At 34.1% G+C, this 25,329-nt stretch overlaps 1 protein-coding gene across 1 annotated transcript in view; it reads right to left on the bottom strand.

Annotated features, from left to right (window-relative positions):
• LOC132196772 (uncharacterized) overlaps positions 1 to 25,329 on the bottom strand; it is a 44,379-nt gene that overhangs the window by 5,214 nt on the left and 13,836 nt on the right. Inside the window, exons 2-3 of the mRNA XM_059619635.1 lie at positions 8,969 to 9,055; positions 2,875 to 3,084 (exon numbers count right to left, since the gene is read on the bottom strand). Of these exons, the coding sequence (XP_059475618.1) occupies positions 2,875 to 3,084; positions 8,969 to 9,038 (280 nt within the window). The 5' untranslated portion in view covers positions 9,039 to 9,055. The remainder of the gene's footprint in view (positions 1 to 2,874; positions 3,085 to 8,968; positions 9,056 to 25,329) is intronic.

Raw genomic sequence — 25,329 nt, 5'->3', positions numbered from 1 at the left:
GAAAAACGGCAAAGTTATCTTTTATGTCTAGAACTATCAAAATTCAGCCCAGGACCAGTTAAAGTCAAGTTTTTCTAAACAATCAATTATATACTCAAAAACGAAGCATTTAAAATAAATCTTATTATTAACCCCAGCTTTGAAAATAAATTTTGAAACTGGTATAGCAACAAAAATTTTGGGTTAATTCATGGTAAATTATTTGTAAACTGTGAACAGTCAACTCAAGGATTGATCATTATGGTCTGGATCTGGTCTGGATGAAAATTGTAAAAAATAAAAAATTAAAATATTGATAAAAAATATATGCCGAAAAAATAAAACAAAATTTCTGATTAATTTCAGATCAATAATGGCAACCCGTTTAAATTAGCAGCGGCACCATGGTGCCGAGCAGAGATTTACGAGTTCTGTTTTGTTCAATTTATCACACGCACATACTTTTGCTCTGGGACAAAATCAGCTGAATAATTTGCAAGTTTGCATTAATCTTCATTTCAACGAAAAGTGAAAACAGAGGATGTGAAAAACATTCATTTTTGTGTAGGCAGGCAGTTGATAAACGATTAGCAAGCTTGGTTGTCAACATTTCAAAGGACCCTCGAAGTTTTCAACGGCTTCTAAAAACCAATAAAGGAGTTTACAACTTTCTGTACCTAAGAGGATAAGTAATGAACAATGAGGGACTTTACCCTTAATCCATGACTACAAGAGCAAAACTAATAAAGTTCCGCAACTCATTCTGCAACTGGTTCAATGACATGACAACCATGTAAATACTGTATTAATTCCAATTTTATAAACCCCTTTCTTAAATAAGAATGACTGCACCGCTTCACAATAATTGCAACCTCTTAATTTATATTTATTATACATTTACAGCATAAAAGCACGAAGTCAAACATGAAAATAATATTTAAAGCTTATAAAATCAATTAACTCTATGATTTATTTCATATATTCAATACACTGTTGGAAATTAAACCCAGCCTATTAAAAAATTTTAATGCAAAATGTAATAATGATTATTTATTTAATTAAATATGATTAAAAAATAATAAATTATACTATATATTTAAAAATAGTAAACAAATAATGTTTTATTTAAATAAAAAGATTTTAAAGATATTCCTTTATTCTTCCTCTTTCCTCGCAATTTTTCTTCCAGGAGTTCCAGGTATTGAACTTTTTAAATCAACACAAAACACTTTACTAAATAAATGTGCAATATAAAATTCGAAATTGAGCGGTTTCCATTTGGACGTTTGTGCGACACTCATTTTCTATTTAAACAAACATCCCTCAACAATCTGCCAAACGCAGCCAGCAGCTCTCTTTTGTGTTATGTGTACGGCGCGTTAGTGGGTGATTGATACCCATTCAAAAGCAAACAGACTGTTGTTTGATTGAACGAGAGTTCACTCGAAAAACACACTGGAGAGTAGAGCTTGCAAGTTAGAACGTCCATTCAGCGTTCACACTAAATCACAAAACTAAACTGAACGATTTGATTGAAGAATAAATTGCTCTATTGAAATACTAGATGGCTATATCGTCAGCACTTACCTTTTTTGCTATCGAGGAATCAATAAATTCGAGAAAACTATTAAAATAGGTTTTTTTTTAAATTTGTAACCAAAACTTTTCCTTGTGTGCGAAAAACCAATTTTCTAATATTTTCTCAAGTTACAAAATACAGTTAAAGCTATCATTTTTTCGAAAATTTAGAGCGTTAATCGTGTTTTCTCTGTTGTTCTGATTTTCTATGCCCAGAGCCTCTAAAACTGATCTTCGTCACTGGAAAAGTTGCAAAATTACTTAGTTCCATTTTTTACTTTCCTTTTTTATTGGAGAGAGTTTTCCCGCATCACATAATATGTGTGACAAAATTGAATTGTGTGTTTGCGTGTATGACGTTCTCATGACATTTTAACACAGGTCTCATTAAACATTCTCCTTTCGTCTGTTTCATATTACAGATGTGAGCTGTTTGTTTGCCTGTTTGAGTGAGTGCACAGGCCATTTGCACGTGCGGCTCAGTTGATTAGCTAATTATTTTTGGATGGGTAGGTGGTCACCCCTCAACGAACATAGCGTAACAGGTATTATGACATGGATAATGTGATTATTAATGCGTATTCCCGAGTGCTAAAGCATTTGAAGTACATTGTGACGTGATAATTTGGTTTATTTAATTCAAATTTTATCACATGAAATTGTTGATTAAAATTAAAACTTCATGCTTCAATGAATCTTTCAATTAATAGTCAATTTCGTCTACAATAGTAAAAAATGAAATTATTAAGTTCAATTGATGAACAGGTGTTATTTTTAATTCTTGAATGTGATTGAAAAAGAAATTATGTCACTGAAATAACTATTTCGATTGAAATATTTGAAATGTGACAAAATGAAATTTGAATTCATCAAAGATTTGTTTACCTTTCGTGCCAAAAGCGTTTGAACCTTCAGAATAATGAATATAATGTTGGTTACAAAGTCTTGAAATAATTTATTGCATGTTTAAATTTACAATTAGTGAGTTTTTTACTAAAAAACCAATGGTTTGAAATGTTTTAGCAGTAAATGTGAACCTCCGTTTCAACCCTTAATCAATTGCAATTTTTTCTTCATGATCACCTAATTTTTTTTTCAATTCCAAGAAAGTTCATGTATAATTTTTTACGTTGAACTAAATAAAATAAAAATAAACATCAAAAAACGAAGCAAATATACAGTGCCCTTTTTATTGATTGAATTTATTTGCTTATCTCAATGTAAATCAACCTTTTTTTTTGTTAAAAAAAGTTTAGATGTCAAGAAGGAAGATTGAAGAGACAGAAGATTGAATCAATCAGAAGAAAAGAAACTCACCTAGGGGCGTTCTGCTCTTCCAAAGGTTGTGCACAAGCGAGGGATCGCCTCGGCGCCACTCCCGAAAGCCGCCTCTGCTCCGTCTGACGACCTGCCCACCCCCAGGGGGCTGCTGCTGCACTCCCGGCAAGGCAGGTGGTGCTCCTTGGGTGGCCCCTGAAGAGCCCTGCTGCGCCGGGTACTGCTGCTGCTGGTTTTGGCACAGAAATCCTGCGAAAAGTCCATACAAAATTTTCACAAAACTTGCTTGATTATAATTTGCGGTTTTCTATAGGTCATTAGACGCGAAGGAAAGTTGTCTTCGTTAGTTGGCCTTTTGTGGAAAGAAGACAAAATTCATAATTTCCACAATCATACATTCATTTAATGTCAAATAAAAGCATTTGACACTGGTCGTTCCGGAGAGTTGAAATGAAAATTTTCTGGATTAAAGGACTTTTGGCTCTTTATTTAAATTTAAATTACTGTTCTTAATCCAATATCAAAGATAGTGATTAAATTAAATCGAGTTATAAAGAATTTAACTGTTTCAAATTTTTGTGTGACAAAATTGTCATTTTTAAGCAAACAATTTCAAAGAAATAGTTGGTATATTTAGGTAAATTCTATTAAATTGAAATAAAATTTCATTTCACCACATATTACTTTCTTTCTAGAATTTAAATTGGAAATGTTATACAAATTTTCATTCAATAGTAAGTATTTTGTCTGTTAAAAAAACTGTTTATATTGGAAGTTATCATGTTATTTAAAAAAAATACTTGAAAAAATAAATATCATGTTGATTAAAATTAGCCTTTGGAAGAGACAGAAGGGAATTTTATTTGGGCGGAATATAATGATACGAATCAATGGTGAGCATCATTTGCTTCAACTGACGCAGTGTTGCGGCCAAAGGCGCGTTTCCCACCGTTATTTACCACCAACGGCCGGACAATTAAGCTTTATTGAACATTTATTGAATGCGCGCCGGACGATCGCATGCGGGCAATTGGAAGAGCCGAAGAGATAAGCCACCGGCACAGCAGATTCGAATTTATCGCCGCAATGAATTTTGCACTGCCGGACAGGTGACCACCTTTTGCGCGCAATTTACAGCTCTTTCCGCTTTTCCTCCGCAGCGAGCGTGCGTTTTTTTTTAGCAACAGGATCTTACGAGAGTGTGCTGGAGCGCAATAAAAAATGAGAAATTGGCTACGGCTATAACGGGTTAAAAAGGGCGCAATTTTATTTACACACTAATGTTGCGTAAACGTTTGAGATTTGAGACATGAGTAAGGTATTCATTGTGAAAATAAGGAACAATAATGAACCAATTTTCTACACATTATAAATTTAAAATAAATATTTTCAGCATGAATAGTTTAAAAGTCTTTTATTTTCAAAAGTAAATAAAATAAGTAAGTAACTTAAAACATAAAAATAATTTAATATAACATGCAAAGTTATATTTAATAATATCATACAAAAAATAGTTAAAAATTAAATTTATATTCAAGTTACATTATAATAATGATTTATATTTTAAATTGTTTTAACTAGTGTTTAAACTTTTTTTAAATTTTTTAATGTAAATTAGCAGGATAAAATAAACATGAGCGATTACAAATTTAAATTCTGTGGTCTCTTCACACTTGTAAATTCTTGATTATGTTAATTAATCCTCTGGTGCAAATTTAGGCAATGAATTAACGTAAACTTTTGTAAATGCAATTTTAGTGATTAATGTATGTTTTTAGTTATTCATATTATATTTTGTGACTTAAATTTTCAGTAAAATTTATGAAATTTATTTAATAAATTTTCAAACTAAATAAATTTTCATTAAACCAAACCAAGTATATTTTATGGGTCACGGAAGAACGGAACTCGCAATCCTTAACACATCATAGGAGAGTCAAGAGACAAAATTCCGACACCAAATAATTAATGAATAATTAGAGACAATTTGTGGAAGGACGGGGGGTTGTAGGCAAGCAACTTAATAATGAAAGGCTGGAAGAACCAGGAGCGATAATTTTTGCGCACGGTGACCAAAACTTTCTTATCCTCGGTTATGATAATGAGGCCGACAGCAACTTTTTAATTACTGCTTCCTTCCATACGGAAATAATTAATGCTCTCGGCGGTTGCCGGCCGAAAAGCATGGGTTGGGGCAGCTTTATGCAAATGTGCACTCGCCATATCGAATATAACTCTCAGAGTTCTTTCTGTCCAACCGCAGTCGGAATTTTTAAAAGCAGCTGCGACAAAAAAAGGCTTTTACACAATGAACGACAACAACCGCGCCATGTTAATTTTAATGGAATCGCGGGCGTGCAAAATGAAAACATTTACGGTGCAAAGCAAACAAGCCTGTTTTTCGCACAATCGACTGCATGACTACCTTCCTGTTCGCATTCGTCACCAAACCACCCACGCGCGTTGTGTAAAAAACCCCTTTTTCGCTGCTGGCGTGTGTGCTAATTTAAAAAATTTGGCTGCTCGCTTGGCGCGCGCCGGTATTTTTAATGAATTTGTGATGGGAGTCTGCGAGGGCAATATGCAGGCCGGGCACGTAACGCCCTGGACCAACTTTTATGGACTCATCTGTGCAGCCTTGCCCGAGTTGCCAGTCTCGCCGTCTCACTTTCAACACTCGTGAAGTATGGCATTGTTCAAAAAGTTTGTACAAAACTTGCCGCACAAATTGCTGCGAAATTGCGCCACGATGTCTCCTTTTAGCGCCCCAACAATATCCAGGAAATTTTGATTTAAAACCTCCATTTACTTTAACGGTTTCAACAATTTCAATCTCAAAATTCCCGAAACATTGGGCTTGGTTAAAAAGTTACAAATTTTTCTATATTCAATTTTTTATTTTAGAAAATTAGGGTTGTGAATTTAAGTTTTTTGTGCCAAAATCATTTTAAACAATTATAGAAATTTAGCCGCTAAACTAGTAAAACAATTCAAAAATATCTAGTCAACTTTTCAAAGGGAATTTGAAAAATTCAAAGAAGAGGCGATTGAAAAACCTCTTTCTTGAAAGCTTTTTATACTAAACGCCTATGATGGAAAATGAATTTTCATCTTCAATAATTTGTACAATATACGAATATATACATGAATAATGTAACTTAAATTAATTTTCAATTAATTTCACACGTGACTGAAGAAACCGCAGAGTGCAAACCAATCTTTCATATTATTTTATTCCTCCCGAATAAAATTTCCATCTGTCTCTGCCAGAGGCCAATTTTAATTTCGACTGGAGCGGAAATGAAATTCCGCTGTTTGCTTTTGCCTGGAGTTGGAACCCTCGAGGCAAATATATTTTTCATTCGGGAGAAAAAGCCAAAGATGAAGTGGGCCTTGCGTACCGTATAAATTTCGAGCGGGACGAGTCGTTTGACAAATTGCTGGGCTCTGGAGAGCGTGTATGTAAGAGAGACAAACACTTGCACGCCATAAATATGGAATGTGCACTCATGCACTTATTATACACTCAGCTCGAGAGCGCATTATTGTTTCATCAGTGTTTGGACCAAGCTTAAGTGTGTTCACATATTAAATGCAGCAGAGGTCATGTTTTATTCAAAGCCCGGCTATGCATGTGAGTCTGGAGTTTGCACAACGCTGGTTGTTATTACGCGGTTACTAACGAGCGTGTGTCAATTGCGCAAGCTGGCGCTCGCCGTCGCGCCAACACAATTTCGAGCTGTTGCCTAGGCAAATGAGAACGCTTCAAGCCTTTTCTGAATTTTAATGACGTAAAGCCTGAAGAAATAAAATAGGAATAAGATATAAGATAGGAATAATTTGATATAAATAACTGAAAAAATTACCTTTAGAAATAAAGCTTACTATAAATATCTTGCAAATATGAATCAATGGTCAGGCTTTTCTGATTGTCGAAGACGTCGAAATCAAAACAAAACGGTCTCATTGTATAGAAAAATACCTAAAAAAATACTCAATTTTCTGGTATGTTTTAAAGGAAAACATTTTGAAAATTATATTTAATCGAAACTATTAATTGTTACCTTTTCCGAGATTTTCAAAACGTTTTCTTTTGAAATCTAGAAAATCTTTGATTTTTTTTGCAACCGTTGAGGAAAAAAACTATATTGCCTTCCGCCAATGTTTAGTTTCAAACAGACTAAATCTAACAAAAACACCTTACAAAACAATTAATTTTTCATTAAAACATACTAAATAGGTGGCTTATTTTCTGGGAAAAGCAGATTAAATTTGAAATTTTATAAATCACACAAAAAGCATCGGGTTTCCTTGTCCTGATTTTCAATTTAAATGGCGGATTGAATTAGCCGGGACCACGTTAGGCTCTTGGATAGTCTCTTTATGAACTGAAAAATATTAAAATATTTAAATTATAACTTAAAAAAATTAATACAGAAATATTGCTTCAATAAAAAAAATATTGCTTTTACTTTTAGGAAATGCTTTTTTCCTGAATAATTATTTATTTTTTGAATTGGAATATGAATTAAAAAGTTAAAGAGTTAGCGATATTTTGTAACATCTAAAAATTTATCACTCTCAAAGAATGGATTTAATTTTAACTAGGAAATTCTTTAGAACCTATATAGAGTCAACTTACTCTTAGATAAAAATCTTAAGGATGGAAAATCTCTGCGATCATGATTAATGTTTACATAAAAATTTTAAACCCTTTATTTCAAATATTAAAATAAATAAATCATAGTATTTCTTTTTATTACAGCGACCTTTTTCACCTCAACAAGAAATTTATTATGAAAAATTGATAAGGCTTTTAAAGCACTAAATTTTAGAGCTAGTCCGTTGGTCAAATTGAAAATCTCATTGGGCACTGTTGACCGCCAGAAGGGATTTTTCCATCAAACGCCCATTACGGCCGTGCACGCAAAGCAATCCGGGCAGATGGCCGCTCGCAATCGCAATTTGGCCAACGACGGGCAGCTGCTAATCAGCAAACAAACCGCAGCAGGTCACACAACCTGCTGCGCGAACAACTTTGGCCCGGCTATCAGTCTTCATTAAGGTCACCGGGCGAGCTGTGAGTAGAATGAAAGCAGCGGCCTGGTGCGAATCTATTAAGCTGCCGCCTGCAAAGGTCAAGGTCAGTGGCCGTGCATGCGTGCGAGTTTTAAATTCGCTAGTAAATAATTGAGAGGCGTCGTTGCTGCTTCGACAAGGCGTTTCTTTGCAAACCGGATTAAAATTCATGGAACGATGAGAGCAACAGGGCCTCCTATGTATCCCCGCAGGTAGCAGGTGGTGTTGCGAATTCATGGCCGGCGAGCCGGCGCGCCGGGCGGCAATTTGTTTGATCAGCCCCGGAACCGAGCGGGGTATGCAACCGGTTGGGCGCGGCTGCTCAACCGGTTGCGTGCTTTGTTAATTACAGGCAGGCCTCTAGAGACGCTTTCACTTTTCCCCGAACACGTTAAACTGGTAAATGTTTTTAATCCTCATCAAAATTTTAAAATGATGTTTACAAACCCCAAATTAAAAACAAATTGAACGCAATTTCGTGTCTGAAACGTGTGGAAAAAGTCTTTTTATACCAAAATAGGGATTTTGATTCTAATTTCTAACCTAAAATTTGACGGTTTGTTAAAAATTTACTCAAATTTAACATTCTGAAAAGGAGCAATTTGAATCAACTGCGAAAAATTTCTATGACAGTGATAAAATAAACAATGAAACCAGAAAAAACTATTTTATAAAAAAGAATAAATTTTTTTCTTGTATCATCATCAAGAAGAATTATTTAAACAACGCAACCCAGTGGCTTTCTTCAATATCGCTCGTGTTTTTTGTGTTTTATTAAATTTGTGTATTTTTTTATAAAGCTTTTGCTTAAAAAAATAAAAATTATTTAAAAACTTTAACTTCTACTTTGATTCCAAACTCCCGTCTGACAGACAATATTTTGGACAAACAAGGTGACTTGTTCAGAGGTTGTTTTTGTTTTGAGGAAAGTACATATGCATTCAAGATTAGAGTATTTGTCTAGTCGTGCCACGGTAATTGTTGTTGGAAGGTCCAGACAAAAACTGTAGAGTTATTTCGCAAGCAGCCACGGAACGTGCCCGAGCGTACTTACCATTTAAAGAAAGCAGAACGAAAAGCAGCACTTGGCTCCACGAGCGGCGACAGACTTTCCAATGAAGCATTGTATCGCCGGCGAAAACTGTAAACAGAATAAATTATCAGCAAGTCTCTCTCACTCGGCGCTCGTCTGTTCACAACATTAATCTTTTGGCACTCCTCGGCACACGCACTCAAATGTGGGAATGAAAAGCATCCAAGTGAAACGGACGAAGAGCAAAAAGAGAGAAGATGAGAGAGCGAGAGTTGAAAGTGCTTCCCTCCAGCTTTTTGAACAGAGCACATAGAATTTGGTGCGTCGAGTGAAACCCACTCTTTGGTTAGGTTAATTATAAAAAGTTCCGTCAAAGAACCGCAAATATTTTTTCAACGATTCTTTCAGGTCACGCTCCAGGTTTTCAAAATTTAGCTTGGAGTAGCGTGTTTAAATTTGCAGAAAATTAACAACGTATGTAATATTAAAAACAAGTTAGAAATTCTCTTTTCACACAAGAAAAAAAATGATGGAATTTTACCGCCATGTTAAAAATGGAATTTGTTAGAATTTCGTTTGTTATCGTAGTTATTAAAATTCATAAGTTATGTTGTTTAAATTAGAATATTAAACTAGTTTAACTTATTTCTATTCGTTTCTCAACTATTTTGAATATTTATGAGTTACTTGGTGAAATAACTTACTGCTACTTTTATTTTAGACGAATAAACTATAGAAGAAAAATACTGATGGTGAGATTATTGGAAGAATTTTTGTAAAAACTTGATTCTCTGAAGAGTAAAAATATAAGGAAAATGATAAAAGTTATGTTTTTATAAATATTTTAATTAATAAAACGTAAGGAAAAAAATAAATCAATATAAAGGGATTGGTTTTGTTCAGCCGACTGGCAACTGCATATCCAAAGTTGTTCTGGCACAACCTGTATGATTCCAATAGGCACTCGACGATCAAACGTGCCATTGTGCTGGTGACCCTATCTGGCATAAAGCAGAGAGCTGCTTTTTCTCGATGCAATTTCCAGACAGCAGACTGAAGGGTTGCGACATAAAAGTGGCGAGAGGCGGGATTTATCGCGGAGGCCGCCGAAACGCATATCCGCAAAAGCATAACACGTGTTCGCGCATCGAGCGGCTGCTTTTTTTCTTTTTGAATACCAAATGCAGTCAGTGTATGTAAAGCTCTCTGGCGAGTGCGTGTGTTTCTATTTTCCAATATTTATTATACGTTCGCGACGACCGAGCGGGAGGAAGAAGAAGTATTGGTGATATTATTATTCTGCCTCCTTTTTACATTTTCCTTTAGCCCAGGCTGCTTTTGAACAAAAGCTCTCTGCCGCACCAGAAGAAAAAAGGCACTACATTTTCGCCCACTGTGCTTTTCATATTTTACTTAGGAGGAGCAGCATGTGCACGCTCGTCTCCTATTATTATTTCACGCGAGAGGCATTTCTCTGCGTTTCGCCGACGTCGGAATATAGATGACTATTTTGCCATTTCTGAAGTCTCGAACTCAAGAAATAAAAATGGAGAGTGATGATGATCTCTCGGAACTGGATTTTTAAGTATGATTAGCCAGAACGAGCCCCCAAAAAATTTTGTTTATTATTTTACTAGAGGCTACAAATACATTCATAATAAAAACTATTTATCAGTTGAATAAGTTCTCTCTTTGTGTAAAATAATAAGGTTTTAAATAAGAATATTAGTCTTTTTATCCAGCGAATAGATGGTTTTCAATTTTTTTCATAAAACGGTTGTTGTGATTAATTTTTTCTCTTCTTTTTGAAAGTAACAATCTTTTTAAAAGGTCCTGAAAAAAACGAAATCAAGGATTTTTGAAAGCTTAGACAATTGTCCACCTGTGCTTATACATGTACTAAATAAGTTTTTTTTTTAGTATTCAGTTGGTCGTTTTAGTAGCACTAGTGGACTAACGTTCTGCACTATAATAATATAACAAACATTAGCACTTTTTAAGAACCGTCTGTGGTACAATTGGATTTTTAATTATTTTATGGCAAATGGATGAGGGAACAAGAGTAAAAAATTAAGTTATATTATGTGTTAATCAGATATTGGAAAAAAATCGCAAAAAAAGTAAATAACTCTTTCAATCATATATGATATGATATAAACATTAAAAATTTATTTAAATTTGCTTAAAATATAAATATTTTATTTCAATTAGAAGAAATACTGACATCAGATATCTCAACATTGTGCAGATGTAGAAAAATATCAGACATTGGAATACATAATTTATTTTTCTTATATCCACTCAAAACAAAGTTGTGAGAAACTTTAAAGATTAACTTTAATTTTAAACTTATTGGAACACATTAAAGTTTATAAATGCTTTTCTTTTGTAAAATTATAAGGGGGAAAACTCAATTAACTGGTTTTTTTAGCAAAATTTATTATTGAAAGTTTATTAGCTTCCATACTCATGAGTTTCAAGAGCAGCTCTATATCATTTTTATGTCAATATGTATATTGAAACTCTCTCTCTCTCTCTCCCTTTTGAAATTGACGCTCGAGGCAAAGTCTGCAGAGAGTAATATTAACAGAAAGTTTCCCTGTTAGTATTTACAACTGCGAACTCCAATATTGAACGGCAACCGCCAAGTCACCGTATGTGTTTCGCAGAAACCGAACACGCAATTATTGAAAAATTTTCAAACTGCGAAGAAAAGTTTAACTTTTAACAAAAGGTGCCAAATTTTTTTTAATGTCACTAAAATAAAAATCCAAAGCATTCGGATGAAACAATAAAAGTGAATTGCCCAAGGGAGAATAAAACTCTGTTTTTGCAACGATGGCCCTTTATGCGCGCTAATCTAGCGAGAGTGCTCGAGAGTTATGTGTCGCGAAGAACGGCTTCCGCGACGGGAAATCTGGCTCGGAACACGCCCTCGCCTGGCTCATTTTATCAAACATTACATTTCCGAGTTCAGACTAGATTGAATTTTTTTTTCAACGTGTCATGAAAGCATTAGAGGAGATTATGTGCTTGAGAGAAATTGCCCCGACACATCAAAGTGAGCAGTCTGATGTTCATCTCCGTTTGTTTGTGCACTGCATGTGTCAAGCCAGGATAAATTTGGCCGTCGGGAACATCGCGAACAGCAAGACTGAACTTCCACTGACAAAGGTAGAAAAGCTCTCTTGTCCTTTAGCAAAGCAGACATCGGCTGGTCGTGCTGATCTGCGTTCTATAATTTGCTTGCAATTAGTTGTTTGTGTGACAAATATAGTAGCATGAATGAAAATATAAAATTCAATTATCTTTTGCAAACTTTTGAAATTAACTTCCCATTAAAAAAGGATACAATGACGATGCTTACTGAAGTTTTCAAGCTCATGACTATTCTTATTGTTTTATATTTCATACTAATAATATGCCTTTTAAAATTATGGTTCACCTTTATTTTGTGAAGATGCTATAACAAGGTCTCAAGCAAGAACTTCTGACTGTAGGACGATGAGATAAGACAAAAATGTAATATTAAAGTTCATTAAAATTAAAAAATTTAAAAAATTTCAATTATTAAATAAATAGCAAAATATGTATCTCTATAAAAATAAAAATAAATTTATATATTTAATTTACAATTTTTTTTATTACGCATTCAAAATAATGCTACAAAAATGTAAGGTGCCGCTAAAAAATTATGGAACTGAAAAAAAAATGGTTTTTAATTACTAGAAATCAGTCATTAGGTTATTCAAATTGTGCTAAATAATCTAATAATTTCAGATAATCATAAAATAGTAACATACAATTTAGATTGCTGTTTATATTTGAAACAAATATATACTTAATAAAATATGCATATTTTGTACAGCGGAATTTACAATCTTCGTCGCTACAATTGCCAGCAAAAAATATTATTTTTATTTCAATTTAAATAGACAATTCGTTAGAATCAAAAGTCCAGCGACGAGAGCATTAAAGGTGGTGTGACGCACGTTTTAAAAAATCAGTTCATCAAAAGTGCCAAAATCTCGTCATGTGTCAAAAATGGTGGTACCATGTGCGTATGCTTCCTGTTTCAGTTTTCCGGTTTTCCGCTCCTTCTCTTTGACGAAAATATTAAATGACCATTATTTCGCGTAAGCGGCTGTAGTTCTGTTGCAATCGATGATAATTTGATAATGACACTTTTGCAAAAAGTATTGTCGTTCACCTTCGCTATGCTTGTATTGACCGTAAGTAAAGGAAGTTTTACCTTTTTTTTATTCAATCGCTTTACGTAATAGATCCATTTAAAAAGCACTGAGTCTGCAAAAGGTGAAATCCAAACTTTTTCCTTTAAAGAAAGCAAATGAGTTTCTAATAAAAATTAAAAAACAATAGCACGAAGATATTATATCATTAAATGCTGTGGGAAAGCAACTTGCCAGGCAAAATCTTTTAATTCAAGTGTCACGAGGAGGAACCAAAATAACATTAAAGTATGTCAAATTTGTTAAGTTACTATAAAAATAATCAATTTAAATATTTAAAAGACAGTTTCCAACTTTTCACCTCCGTCTACTGGTCCAATAAATTCGGAATCACTTGGTCACGTGGAGGAAGTTACAACTGCTGAAAATGTTATTTCCGATGCGTCACAGTTTTCAGGTTTTTAGGTCTTATTTTAAACCAACTCTCCCAAACCTCGAGAAATTAAATTCTGTTAAATTAGTATTTAATGCACATTAATTATAATTAATTTTGATTTCTTACATTGAAAGCCCAAATCATGTGAAAAAACTGAATTTTTTTAATAATGAATTATTTACAAAATAATTTTTAGGACCAGGATCAAGTAGTGAGCCCAGTTTTACAGACAGTTCATTGAACCCAGTTGGAAATCAAGAAGCAGCGCAAAGCCTAACAGATCCGACCTCATTAACTGTAAAATTGCTAAAAAACAAGAGAAAATCAAGAATTTAAATTTGCTTCCAGAACGAGGTGCAGAGTATTTCATCCCAAGCAATAAATCCTATGACAGACTCTAACCCTGTCGCCTCTAACCCTACCGTCGAAACATCATCGAGAATCGAAAATATTCCTTCCGAAACTCCAATTGCGCAGCAAGAATCACCAACAGGAATTACGCAAGAGAGCTCTGCGTCTGTCATGGTAACTTTGACCACACGAGGGCCTACAATGAGCAGCACAACAAATAAATTGCCACTGACCACTATTAAGGGAGTCTCTACCGCAGCAGGGTCTAGCGTAACAACGCAGGTGAAATCTTACCGCTTCTTAATTTGATAAAATAATAACAGCTATTATTAAAAAAATTCAATATTTCGTATCAAGACTGCAATTAATTTTGCTCGATTAAGACAAGAAAAGATTTAAATTATCAAGAAAAAATTTAAATCTGAATCGAATGAATATTTTTGAATAATTTTGTTTGTCAAATTAAAAACCAGAGATCTACAAAACAAAAAAGTATGCAAGTATCAACGAAAGCAGCAGCAATAACAACAGTAACCGCTAAAGCCACAACAACAACTATTAAAGCAACAACAATGGTTTGGCAGACAAGACCTCCTACAACAAGCACAAAAGCTCCAAACGTAAAAAACGCTCAACATTCAATTTAAAACATTTTAAATTAAAAGGGAAATCCAAAACTCTAACCTGGCCAAAGCTAATTTATTAATTTTGGTTTGCGACTAAATTAGCCAACTGGGCTAGGTTGGGGTTTTGGATCGCCCTCTATTTAAATCTGTAATTCAACTTCAGGTTTTCCCTCCGTGCCAAACTACATGCACAAAAGACGTATAGAAAAAAAAGTTATTTATAATCTGTTAATTTTGTAATATTTCAATTATCTCCACCAGAAATCTTTGTTTTATAAAGATGGCGTTTTGAAAGGTTTCAAATATATGCAGCTTAAGATAAATTTACAATTTTATAATTACAAAATTTCAGATCCTCATTATCAAGGTTTTTGGCACGAAGCGTGCGGGAAACTGTACGTGTTTGGGAGATCATTGGTGATTATTATAATTATACATATTTGCCGAAAAATAATTTCATTTAATAAGGCGAATTGGGAGCAAAACGTGGAGAGATGTTGCGCTCTGGGAATGAAACCAATCACCATTGAAAGCAAAAGTGACTATGATTGCTTCAACACCTTTGTCTATGGCAAAGATGATAGTTCGAGGTGCGTCAGTAATTTTACAATAGATCAAATAACACATTAAAATTAAACGGGAAAAACCTAAATCAGGTGGAAGTACAACACCAGATATTGGACTTTCGGTTTGCGAAGGGACAAATCTGTGAATTCAACATACAAGTGGTGCACCACGAACGCAAATATAACACAATTTTGGGACAACGACGAACCAAATTATGCAAACAATACGGAAAACTGCGTCCAGATGGTCATTAAACCGAACAATAAGAAAGCCGCATCACTAGCAGATAGAAATTGCAGCGTCATCAGTGCATTTTCTTGCCAAGTTTTGATTTCAAATTTTCATAGTCTTTAAAATAATCGTAATTAAAATTAGGGTTCCACCACTCCAAAGCCCGCTGTGTGTGAGTCACCAGTCTGCCCTTCGCTAGCTTGCATGCAAAATGTCTGTCTCTAATATTTTACAACTATTTATTCTCAATAATATTTTTCTCAGCCAACGCACTACCAAACACTTGCAAACAACCGTACACAATATTTAAGAAGTGCAAAATCCGATATCAAAAGTATTCGTTTTTAATATTTTATCCTTTGACCAGCACCGGCTCTCTATGGAATATGGATAACCTTGGACACGCGTGTTTACATGTTCAGCAACAAAACGGACATTCGGAATGTAATTAAATTTATCATTTTCATCAAACTAATTGCAGTTTCCTTGTAATTAGTTTACCAACGCTTACTCTGCATGTTGCGCAGTCGGTCTAAAACCGCTTAGTTTACACCAGGACTATCTATACGGATTTGTAAAAGAGGCGATTTCAAGTGAGAGAAATATGCTTGAATTTTAAAGATAATAAAAAACGTGGAATTATTAGAGGCGAACATCAGTAGTGGTACTTTTTGGACTTCGGGCACTGACGAGGGTTGTGAGAACAATTTCGGCTACTGCTCCACTAATAATCTTTTACGTGAAGAAGCCCAGTATTTTAAATTAAAACCTCAGAATTATATATAGTAAAAATTAAATGGCAGATGGACTGCAGGGCAACCGGATGACATCAGCAAAAGTCAGAATTGTCTTGCCATTTCCTCGTCTGTTCTGCTTCAAGACGAAGCCTGCAGCTCGAAACAACGATACATTTGCGAGGTTTTAAATTAGTGCTGATTTGCAATTTTTGCGTTTAAATACTTTTGATGAAAACTAGGGTCGAGTTCCCACAATATCATTAATGGACACAGTTGAAAAAGAATGCGCCGACGTTTATCTCATGACAAAAGGTTCTGATTTTTGTGTCAATTAAAAGTTAAAATTCACGATTAATCGTTTCAGATGAAGTCAAGAAACTGATGAATTCTACTCCAACTCAGCTGAAAGAAAAGTGTTTCTTGAAATGTGTTGGAGAAGGAACTGGCTTGGTTTGATTTATATTATCCTATAACACAATTTATGAATTTTTATCTCAAGTTTGCTAATGGAAAATTGTTGGAGGAAAAAATAATGTCCGAGTTTGGAGCGATCGTAGGGAACAGAATGGATATGCTCAGGGATATGTACACTACGATGGACTTTTGTGCTAATTTAACAAGTCGGCACACGCCTTCATTAAAAACAAAATTTAATCATTCGGGTTGCAGAGGGAATGGATCCCTGCGACAAAGCTGCAGGTTTGCTTAAATGCGGCCAGGAAAATTCGCCAGAGGCAATGGGCAGTCTAATGAATTACATGGAAAAATCGATAACGGTATAATTAAGCTTTCAACAAAAAATTTAGACGAAATAGCTCATGAAAATGATTTAGGAATCTCCTGTTGTGCTGACTCAAGATAAAGCTGTTTGCTTCAATGATTATCAGTGCAAATCAAATGTTTGTAAAAATGTTTCTCACAATTTCATAAATGAGATGTTCTAAATCATTTTCAGCCTGAAAATTTAATCCTCGTTCAGCAAACAGCTAGTATGGAAATATATAATGGTTCCTTATTTACAACTTCTTAAACCATCCATTGCAGACTTCACCAAATTCAGCGATAAAAATTCAGGGTTCTCGGCGCAAGTGACTGATGCGTGCGGTAAAAGATTTATGGCAGTGCTGCTGACGTACCTGGTAAAGTTAATTATATGAAATTACGTTTTTGGTTTCAACAATTTTTCATGTGATATAACATGCAATTGTTACAAAATATCTGTAACTGCTCTAAAAATTGACCCTTTTATTAATTTAGGCCTAACGCAAAATCGCTTCACCAGCGTAAATAATTTTAATAATAATAAATAATGATGTTTATCGCACAATCAGAGAAGTTGCTTGTAAAATCAGCATTAAGAAAACGCGTTTGATACTTAAAAAATGGGCTACGTCATCTTTTAAATAATTGTTGTTGATTGCTTTTATAATGCTGTGTTGACAACAAAGAATTCCTCCAATTTGGAGACGGACGCGTCTGGCAAAAATTATATAATATTCTGCTTGGCCAATTTGTACTTAAGAAAAATTCTTGATTGGAATTAAAAGAAAAAAAATATAGTCATTATCATTTTGAAATTGATAATTCATGTATGAGGTAAAAATTCGAAATATTTGTTAGTGTACACAATAACTAATTACTTCTTTGTTTATAATGTCTAGATATTTACAAATTTTCGTAAAAAATTTGCAAAAACAAAAATTCAAAATCACAATTATTGCAGAAATAATATTTATGAATTTCAGACACCATATCCTTGGGCTATACAAATTTGCTGCCTTTATGGAATGCGATTGGTTACGGTTGACACAAGAGTCAAATGGGACTGCATGATCAAAAGCAAAATAAGTACAAAAGAATTCGTTCATTCTATTGAGTTTGAAATTTCATGACACTTAATTATTAACCATAGCATCACTGGTGACGAACCCAAACCTTCCCGATTCATGGACAGTAGGCGCCTCACGTTTGGGAAACCTGCAAAAGCCTGTTTGGTGCTTTTCAAATACGCCTTTTGATGTGTCGATGGCATCGGAGCAACATATGACGGAAAATACATTGGAGACAGATTACAGCATTCAGTTCGGATTCAAAACACGAAACATGACAGCAGCTGAGAAATTCAAAATCTTCATTTGCGAGTCTTTTTAGAAACAAAAATAATAATAATAATTTGCCTTAAAAAAATTATTTGATAAAAACTCACGGCTTGGAAAGTTTAAATTTTCAATAAAAAAACTTCTTTGAAATGAATTACATTTTAATTGCTAATTAACTTTTAGGGATGAAATTTTTTTAGTAAAAATCTTAATTTTGCGTGCCTGGATGAAGTCTACCTTGGCTTGGCTTTATTCAACCTATCCATTGTGGAAGGGTAAATAGGCACCTTGGATGTCATTATCCCTCCAGCTGCTTGCTTTACGACGCGAAATTTAATCTTGCATCGCTGCGGGGGCGTCATTTTCTGCGCGCGTCCCATAAATTCTGACGCTTTTGTCCGTCCTGTGACTGAACGAACGACTTGTGTGCTGGCAATAATGTATCGACATGCAAAATGTTCTCCAACAATAAAGTGCGCGTGAAAGCTTCACAGGCTCTGTTCGTCCTCGGCCGGCAACGCACCTGCGACAGATGATGAATTATGATTGCTTTTGACGGGCTGGTGTTGCTGCATCAAAGCAAAAACTTTGATGTTGTGATACAGACGAGATTTCACCGCGTTTATTTTTCTACCCGTCATTAATCATGATAAAAATATTGATAACCTAATCAGTTTTTATTTTTAAAAAAATCTCTGGTTATTTGACCACAGCAAAAATTGTATTATTAAATTTGTAATTTTATGATTTTATGCAACACCCGGTTTGGAGGTTGACAGATAAAAAATAAATGTAAAATGCGTTTGTTCTCTTCTTATTAAAGTTTGTTTGTAAACGGCGCTTCTTGTCAAAAGTGATTTTTAGTGCAACTCTTGGCACATATAGGAAACATTATTTTATTTCTTTGACTTACGATTCAATGATTTCATACGGAACTTTATTGCTTTTTCTGATGCAATATGATTGATCTGACAATGCATTCGATTTAAAAATTCACTTGCAGAACAAGCCGGATATTATTTTTGTTCTAAAATATCAATATTAAAAAATCACAGATGTGTTAAAAGTATAAAAAAAAATAAAAAATAAAAACTCATAAATCAGGAAAATAAATGTTTTGGCCTTTGGGAAATTACATTCAATGTTGATGAACCGCAAAGCAAATCCACTATTTCTTCTCTTTCAACTTTGAACCAAATTGTAGTTTTCTTCAATCTTAATAAATTTATAAACCAGCTCAAAACTCAAAAGTCTTTGTCAACTTTGAACTTTTTTACTTCATGTTATTAATAATTGGTTTCCTACTCTCGAGAATTCAAAATCCTGCAGAGAGTTGGAAAATGCAAAAGAACCAATTAACTCTGGTGCCGCGTTTGCCCTTTACGTTTTACAAGCCAACCTGTGCAGCGGGAAGCCCCGGCGGGCAACATATTTTCCGCAGTGCAAATCCACTCGAGGAAATGAACACGCCTCGCACATTATGCTCAAATTTTACGACTCTCGGGCGAAACAGGATTCGCGGGTGCTGCGGCCAGGTCATGAAATTATGATTTGAGAGTGACTGTGCGCGCGCGTTAAAGTGGTGCGCACGACAGACAGCTAGGAAGAAGAACTAGAAACGTGTTCTCCTTTTTGCCTAAGTGATTTTCAGTGTCGGTCGATGGGGTCTCTCGGGGTTTGGCCCCGGCCGCCGTCGGCAGAAAATATGGAATCGCAAACTCACGGGAGCTCCGTTTTCATCCTGGATGTTGTGAAAACAGACTAACTCTTCAACTGCGGGATTACGATGTCGCTGAGCCAATTTTCACCAATGTTAATCCTGCACGTGTCAAAAATATCATCAAGCCAAATGTGACGTTTGCTGCTAGACTGTAATTAAAATTGCAAATTTTACTGCTCTTGTTGTAAAGGGCAACAATATTAAAAAATACATAAAAAATGTTTTGCCACATCTTTTCATGAAATTTAAAAATCTATATTTGAAAATAATCTATATAGTAATTTGATTTTGAAGTCTAGTTCAATTCTGCAAATAGAGATGTTTTCAAAGATGTACAACAAATTTTCATTTTTTGAGAGTCGAATTTTACAGAGTCAATTCGGTTATTTAAAAACAATATTGATGTCATACTTTTTCACAAGGTTAAAGCTGTGTTGTGCAATGCAAAATAGTTTAATTTTTTAGTACAATTACTGGCTAGAAATGTTTGGTATGAATTAATTCAATTTGTATATGTCTAATAAACAACTACAAGAATAGAAGACTAGGCAATGTATAATTCAAATTTTTTAACCAATGAAATAGTAAACAGCGTCAAACACAACATTATTTTTTATTGTAAGAAAAGCTGTTGTTTAACTTTTTTTATTATCTTAACACGATAAATTAAATACAATGTATTCAAGCAAAATAAAAACAAAATTAATAAAGATTAATAAAGATAAATATTTAAAAGTAACAAAAAAACATAATTATTTTAAAATAATATCTGTTGATATTATAAAGAATAGATAATTATTAATTAGACATTTTTTACAATAATAAAGAATTTTGTTTAATAATAATTATACTAGAAATGAACATTTTAGAAGAAAAAGGTCGGCCATTATGTTGATCTGATGTCGATGTTGAAAAATGATTCTAGCTCTACCAAAAAAGACATTCTGTCAATTTCAATTGTGGACTCGCATCACTGCCTGTCTTTTCTAGAATTTGCTCTTTTTTTAATAATTAAATTCAACTGTAAACGGTAACATAAGTTTAAAAACTTTAAAAATTTTTTCAAAAATTTAGGCATGGTTGAACCCTTTTTCCAAATAAAATAATTATAAATAGAAAAATATTTCATCTTCATTTGTTGAGTTAAAATAATTTATGGATTTTCCACCCTGAATATGCGTCTCCAATTCACCAGTATTTCAAAAATCGAATATTTAAACTCCGCGATTTTTCACTAAAAAGTATTGAAAAATTCAGAAATGTTACTCCCGAGAAAGTCCGTATAAGACTTGTCAAAAGCTTGATTCTGCCACACTTTGATTATTGTGACATTGTTTACTGTAATTTGACAGCCACGCAAATTAACAAATTGCAAGTACTGCAAAATCATTTGATCAGGTATATTTTTGATGTAAAGATCGGACAAAATTTATCACCCTTGTATAAAAAATGTGAAATTCTGAAAATCGCGGATAGGCATAAATTGAAAATTCTAGTTCAGACACACAAAATCTTGTATAAAAATAGTCCAGAGTACTTGAACGATTACGTTACGACAATGTATGATGTAAATTTGCTCGGGCGCACGAGAGCGCACCGAATGAAATTGCTCGCACCGTTTGTTAGTGTGGAGGTACCGGAAAACTGTTTTCAAGTTCAATGCTATAGGCTTTGGAATGAGTTACCATCAAATCTATGTTTGAATGAAAATGTTAATTTTTTTAAATCGGTACTGAAAAAGCAATATTTTGAGCAATACTAATGTTTTCTCTCTCTCTTGTTTTAAAATTTTCGTTTTTTGTCATTTATTTGGATGAGTTCATGTATGGGGCATAGTTGCCCTAAATTCGAACCCAATAAACATTTCTTGAACCTAAAGGGTTACAGCAATCGAAAATTTAATTAATACAGAGAGTATATAAAAGAGCCGAGATTTTAGTAAATAAAATAGTGAGTCTGAAGAGTGCGCACTCAACTTGAGAGGGCGAACGTGCTTGTGGTAATGGGGCGTTAATGACTGCGTAATTCCGAATGTGCTGTGGCGTTGCCATTCATTGGCACTTGAGTTGCATTATGCACGGCCGATTTCATCGATTGAACGGTCCTCGCTCGCAGCCCTTTAAACTTTCGGCAAAGCAGCGTTACGACGAGACAGCAACAAGTTTGCAGTCTGAAAATTTTCGTGCCTCTCTGGAAAAAGAGACGCGCCAGTGCCGGAAAAAAGAGCTCTGGAAGAAAACGAGCGTCGTTTGCAACAAGACATGGCCAGACTCTCTAAAAAAATTCTTTCAAGGTTGATATTTTGTATTATCCCGACAGCGATTTCATCTTCAAAGAAGCATTCACGAGCATCTTTGAAAATGTTATTTTTGTCATACATAATAATGAACAAAACTTCAAAGCTTTCAAAGGAAGACAATTATATTATGTTATTTATATATATATTAATATAGTGAATAAATAAACAGTCCAGGTTCAAAAAGAAGTCTTCATATCAAGCGTTGGCTGACTTAATTTTTTTCAGTTTCCTTCTTTCCTTCAATTAAATTAAAGCTGATTGTCGATATACAATTTAAGAATTTGCATTATAAACCATTACAAAATAATTATCTTTGTTGGTTCATTTAAAGTTTTGTTAATTAAAATTAATCGATTTTCTCTGGATTTATACATTTGAGACATCATTTTTCTGCGGATACATGTTTCATTAAATTGTGATGAACTCAAGAAAGGGAATAAAAGTATGCAGAAGGAAGAGTGAAAGCAATAATAGACAAACCACACTTGTATTATTTAGTTTTAATATTGTTAGACAAAATGCAGTTTTTTCCCTGAAAAATTAAATTAGTCTTAGAAACTTTAAAAATGAATTTCTGGCTTTTCATTACATATTTTTTTTAAATATTATAATAAAATTTTTGTGTGTGAAATAAAGTTGAATTTTAATTTATAGAAGCAATATTAAGTAGTTATATTACAAATAGAGTACAAGCATATATTAAATTTCGTTTTCCTGGATTTATTTAGAATTTAGAACTGAAACTGATCTTATAAGGTACAGAGTATAATAAGGAATTACCCTACAGTATTTTAAGGTAGGTGCAAAGTTTGGTGATCTTGACGCCTAATCGAATTTTGTCAGTCTCCTGTTATACGGTCTTGTGACAAAGGTTTCTAAAGGAAAATTGATTGTCCCTTGCCAAAGTGAAATTGCACGCACGTGTCTAGCAATTAGTCAAGACTAGGTATTTCCTCTGCTCTGGCAGGGGTTGCGTGAAAACAAACACTACTTGTTCCCGACTGGCTCTCTCCACTACTTCAACCTTCAAGCTGGCTAAATAAATTTATCTTATCACTATAGCGTGCTTCCGACTAATCCTCCTCATCGCAAGACGGATTCGCCAACGAAATCCCACTCTTTTGTGCCACGAGCAAAAATCAAATCGCAATTTACAAAGAGACGAATTTTTGCGAATTGTTATGATAAGCGAAAAACCGACCGCGAACTTTCTCCTCCGTGGGAAGAAGAGTGTGCAATTTCTGGTGGAAAGGAAAGTAGAGGCGCTTATGCAGAATTTCCGCCAGCAAAACCTGCTTTGCCAGACGAGCGAACGGCACAGCAAACTTTTTATTAACCAACCGGAAAATTGAGTCGGGCGAAAAATTCATGTGGAAAAGTGTGTATAAGAATGGGGTAAATTAAGAACCTTTTGATTCAAATAGTTTTCAAAGAGGATTTTTCCGCTGTTGAAAGCTTCAGCGAATAAAAAGTTCCAAGAGAGAAAGGGAATCAAATAATTCTTTTGCAAAGTTTTTACGTGAAAGTCTGTGGGATTTTATTCTTTGATATCAATTTAGCTCTGAAATAAAAAGATATTAGATAAGTCTAGAAAATAAATGCGCTTAAAATATATTATTAAAAATAATAAATGTTTAAAAAAAAATGTTCTATCTATATATTAAACGTTTTCACTTGACTGTGCATAAATTTGTCAATCAAAGATAGAAAAATAATTCCTTGAATTTTTCTATTTATCCTGAAATTAACGCTGACGTCAGATCTTTGCGGGTTTCTAATACCAAATATGTGATGATACTACTTAAAACGAATTATTAATATTTTGATTTTTTCATATTTTTGTTTTGATTTTTACAGAGTATTCATGAAATGTAATGTTACTGATTGACAATGCTGGTTAAAAATTTATTAGTATGTAATTTCTAGAATTTAGAGCATCAAAAGTTGGCTTTTTTTAATAAAATCTTCTTCGCTAGTAATTTCACATTATAAAAGTAAATAATTTTAATTTTACAATAATTCTGCTCCCTTCACCTTCTCCTCTCCAAAATAATTGATTGCACTGAACCTAAATTACAAGTTAATTTTTTTTTTAATTTATTTCTCTATTTAAAATTATATTTTAGACCAAATTTCAACATCTCATATTAGCTGGAGAACATTTCATTCATACACCTGCACTGAGCATTACTTTGGATAATTGAATCGTGCCCGAGCTCGGTTTGCTCTCCCCATTATCGCGATTCTGCTTTTGTGCTTGGAAAGCAGACTGCACTAATAGCGTGAGAGTGAGCATCAGGCCGACATGGGTCCATGAGCAGATTAGGCGTGGGTGAATCTGTTTTGGCAGAGGAATCCGGAGCCGGCCCGAATTTGCATATCAATGTTCTTAACCGTTTTGTTCCGTGTATATGTCATTGACAATCTGCAGGGAGAGACGCCGGTGGCACTTTTTCCCTCGTTACATTCGCATTTCTATTCAAATTTCCCCAAAGCTTTCATCTCCTCGCCAGGCAAAATTACAAACTGCGAAAGGCCAAAATGAAATGAGAGAGACCCGCGCGCTTCACGTTACGTTTTCCTCCAGGGGCGAATATCAAGTCAGCTCAAGCTTGTTCTTTTCCGCGGGCATAATATTTCACCGTGACACACCGCGCGCCTGAAAATAACTTGCCGTATCAGGAGAAAGTGCATCAATTAGTTTATCTTTTATCTCCTAGTGTGCGACGTGTCTCTCTCTGGAAAGTATTTTATCTCTACCGTGCAAAATATTCAGCATCGCAGGCAGCACAAGACGGATGTTGTTCTGCATTTCCCATTTTTCAAGCGACTTTACTTTTCATGCAGAACTTAAGATCTTTAGTTTGTTTCCTATTCCTGCCCTATTCTTTCACTCCTCCGGCTATAACCAGGAGGAACATAAAGTGTGCTGGTTTGTTTTTTGTAATATTTAACAGATTAAAATTATTTTTAAATTGTGTTTAAAAAAAAACAAAAAAAAACAAGTTTACATGCGATTGAGTAATACTTAATTCATTCTTTATTAACATAATTAGAAATAAATGTGATTTATGAAATAAAAAATAATTAAATTATTGTCTGAAGAAGTTGACACTTCTTTTCCAA

Source organism: Neocloeon triangulifer, unplaced genomic scaffold (genome assembly GCF_031216515.1).
Source record: "Neocloeon triangulifer isolate White Clay Creek 2 clone unplaced genomic scaffold, ASM3121651v1 ptg000012l, whole genome shotgun sequence".
Lineage (NCBI taxonomy): Eukaryota > Metazoa > Arthropoda > Insecta > Ephemeroptera > Baetidae > Neocloeon > Neocloeon triangulifer.
The sequence above is the reverse complement of the archived record's forward strand: the minus strand, read 5'-3'. Positions and strand labels throughout refer to the sequence as shown.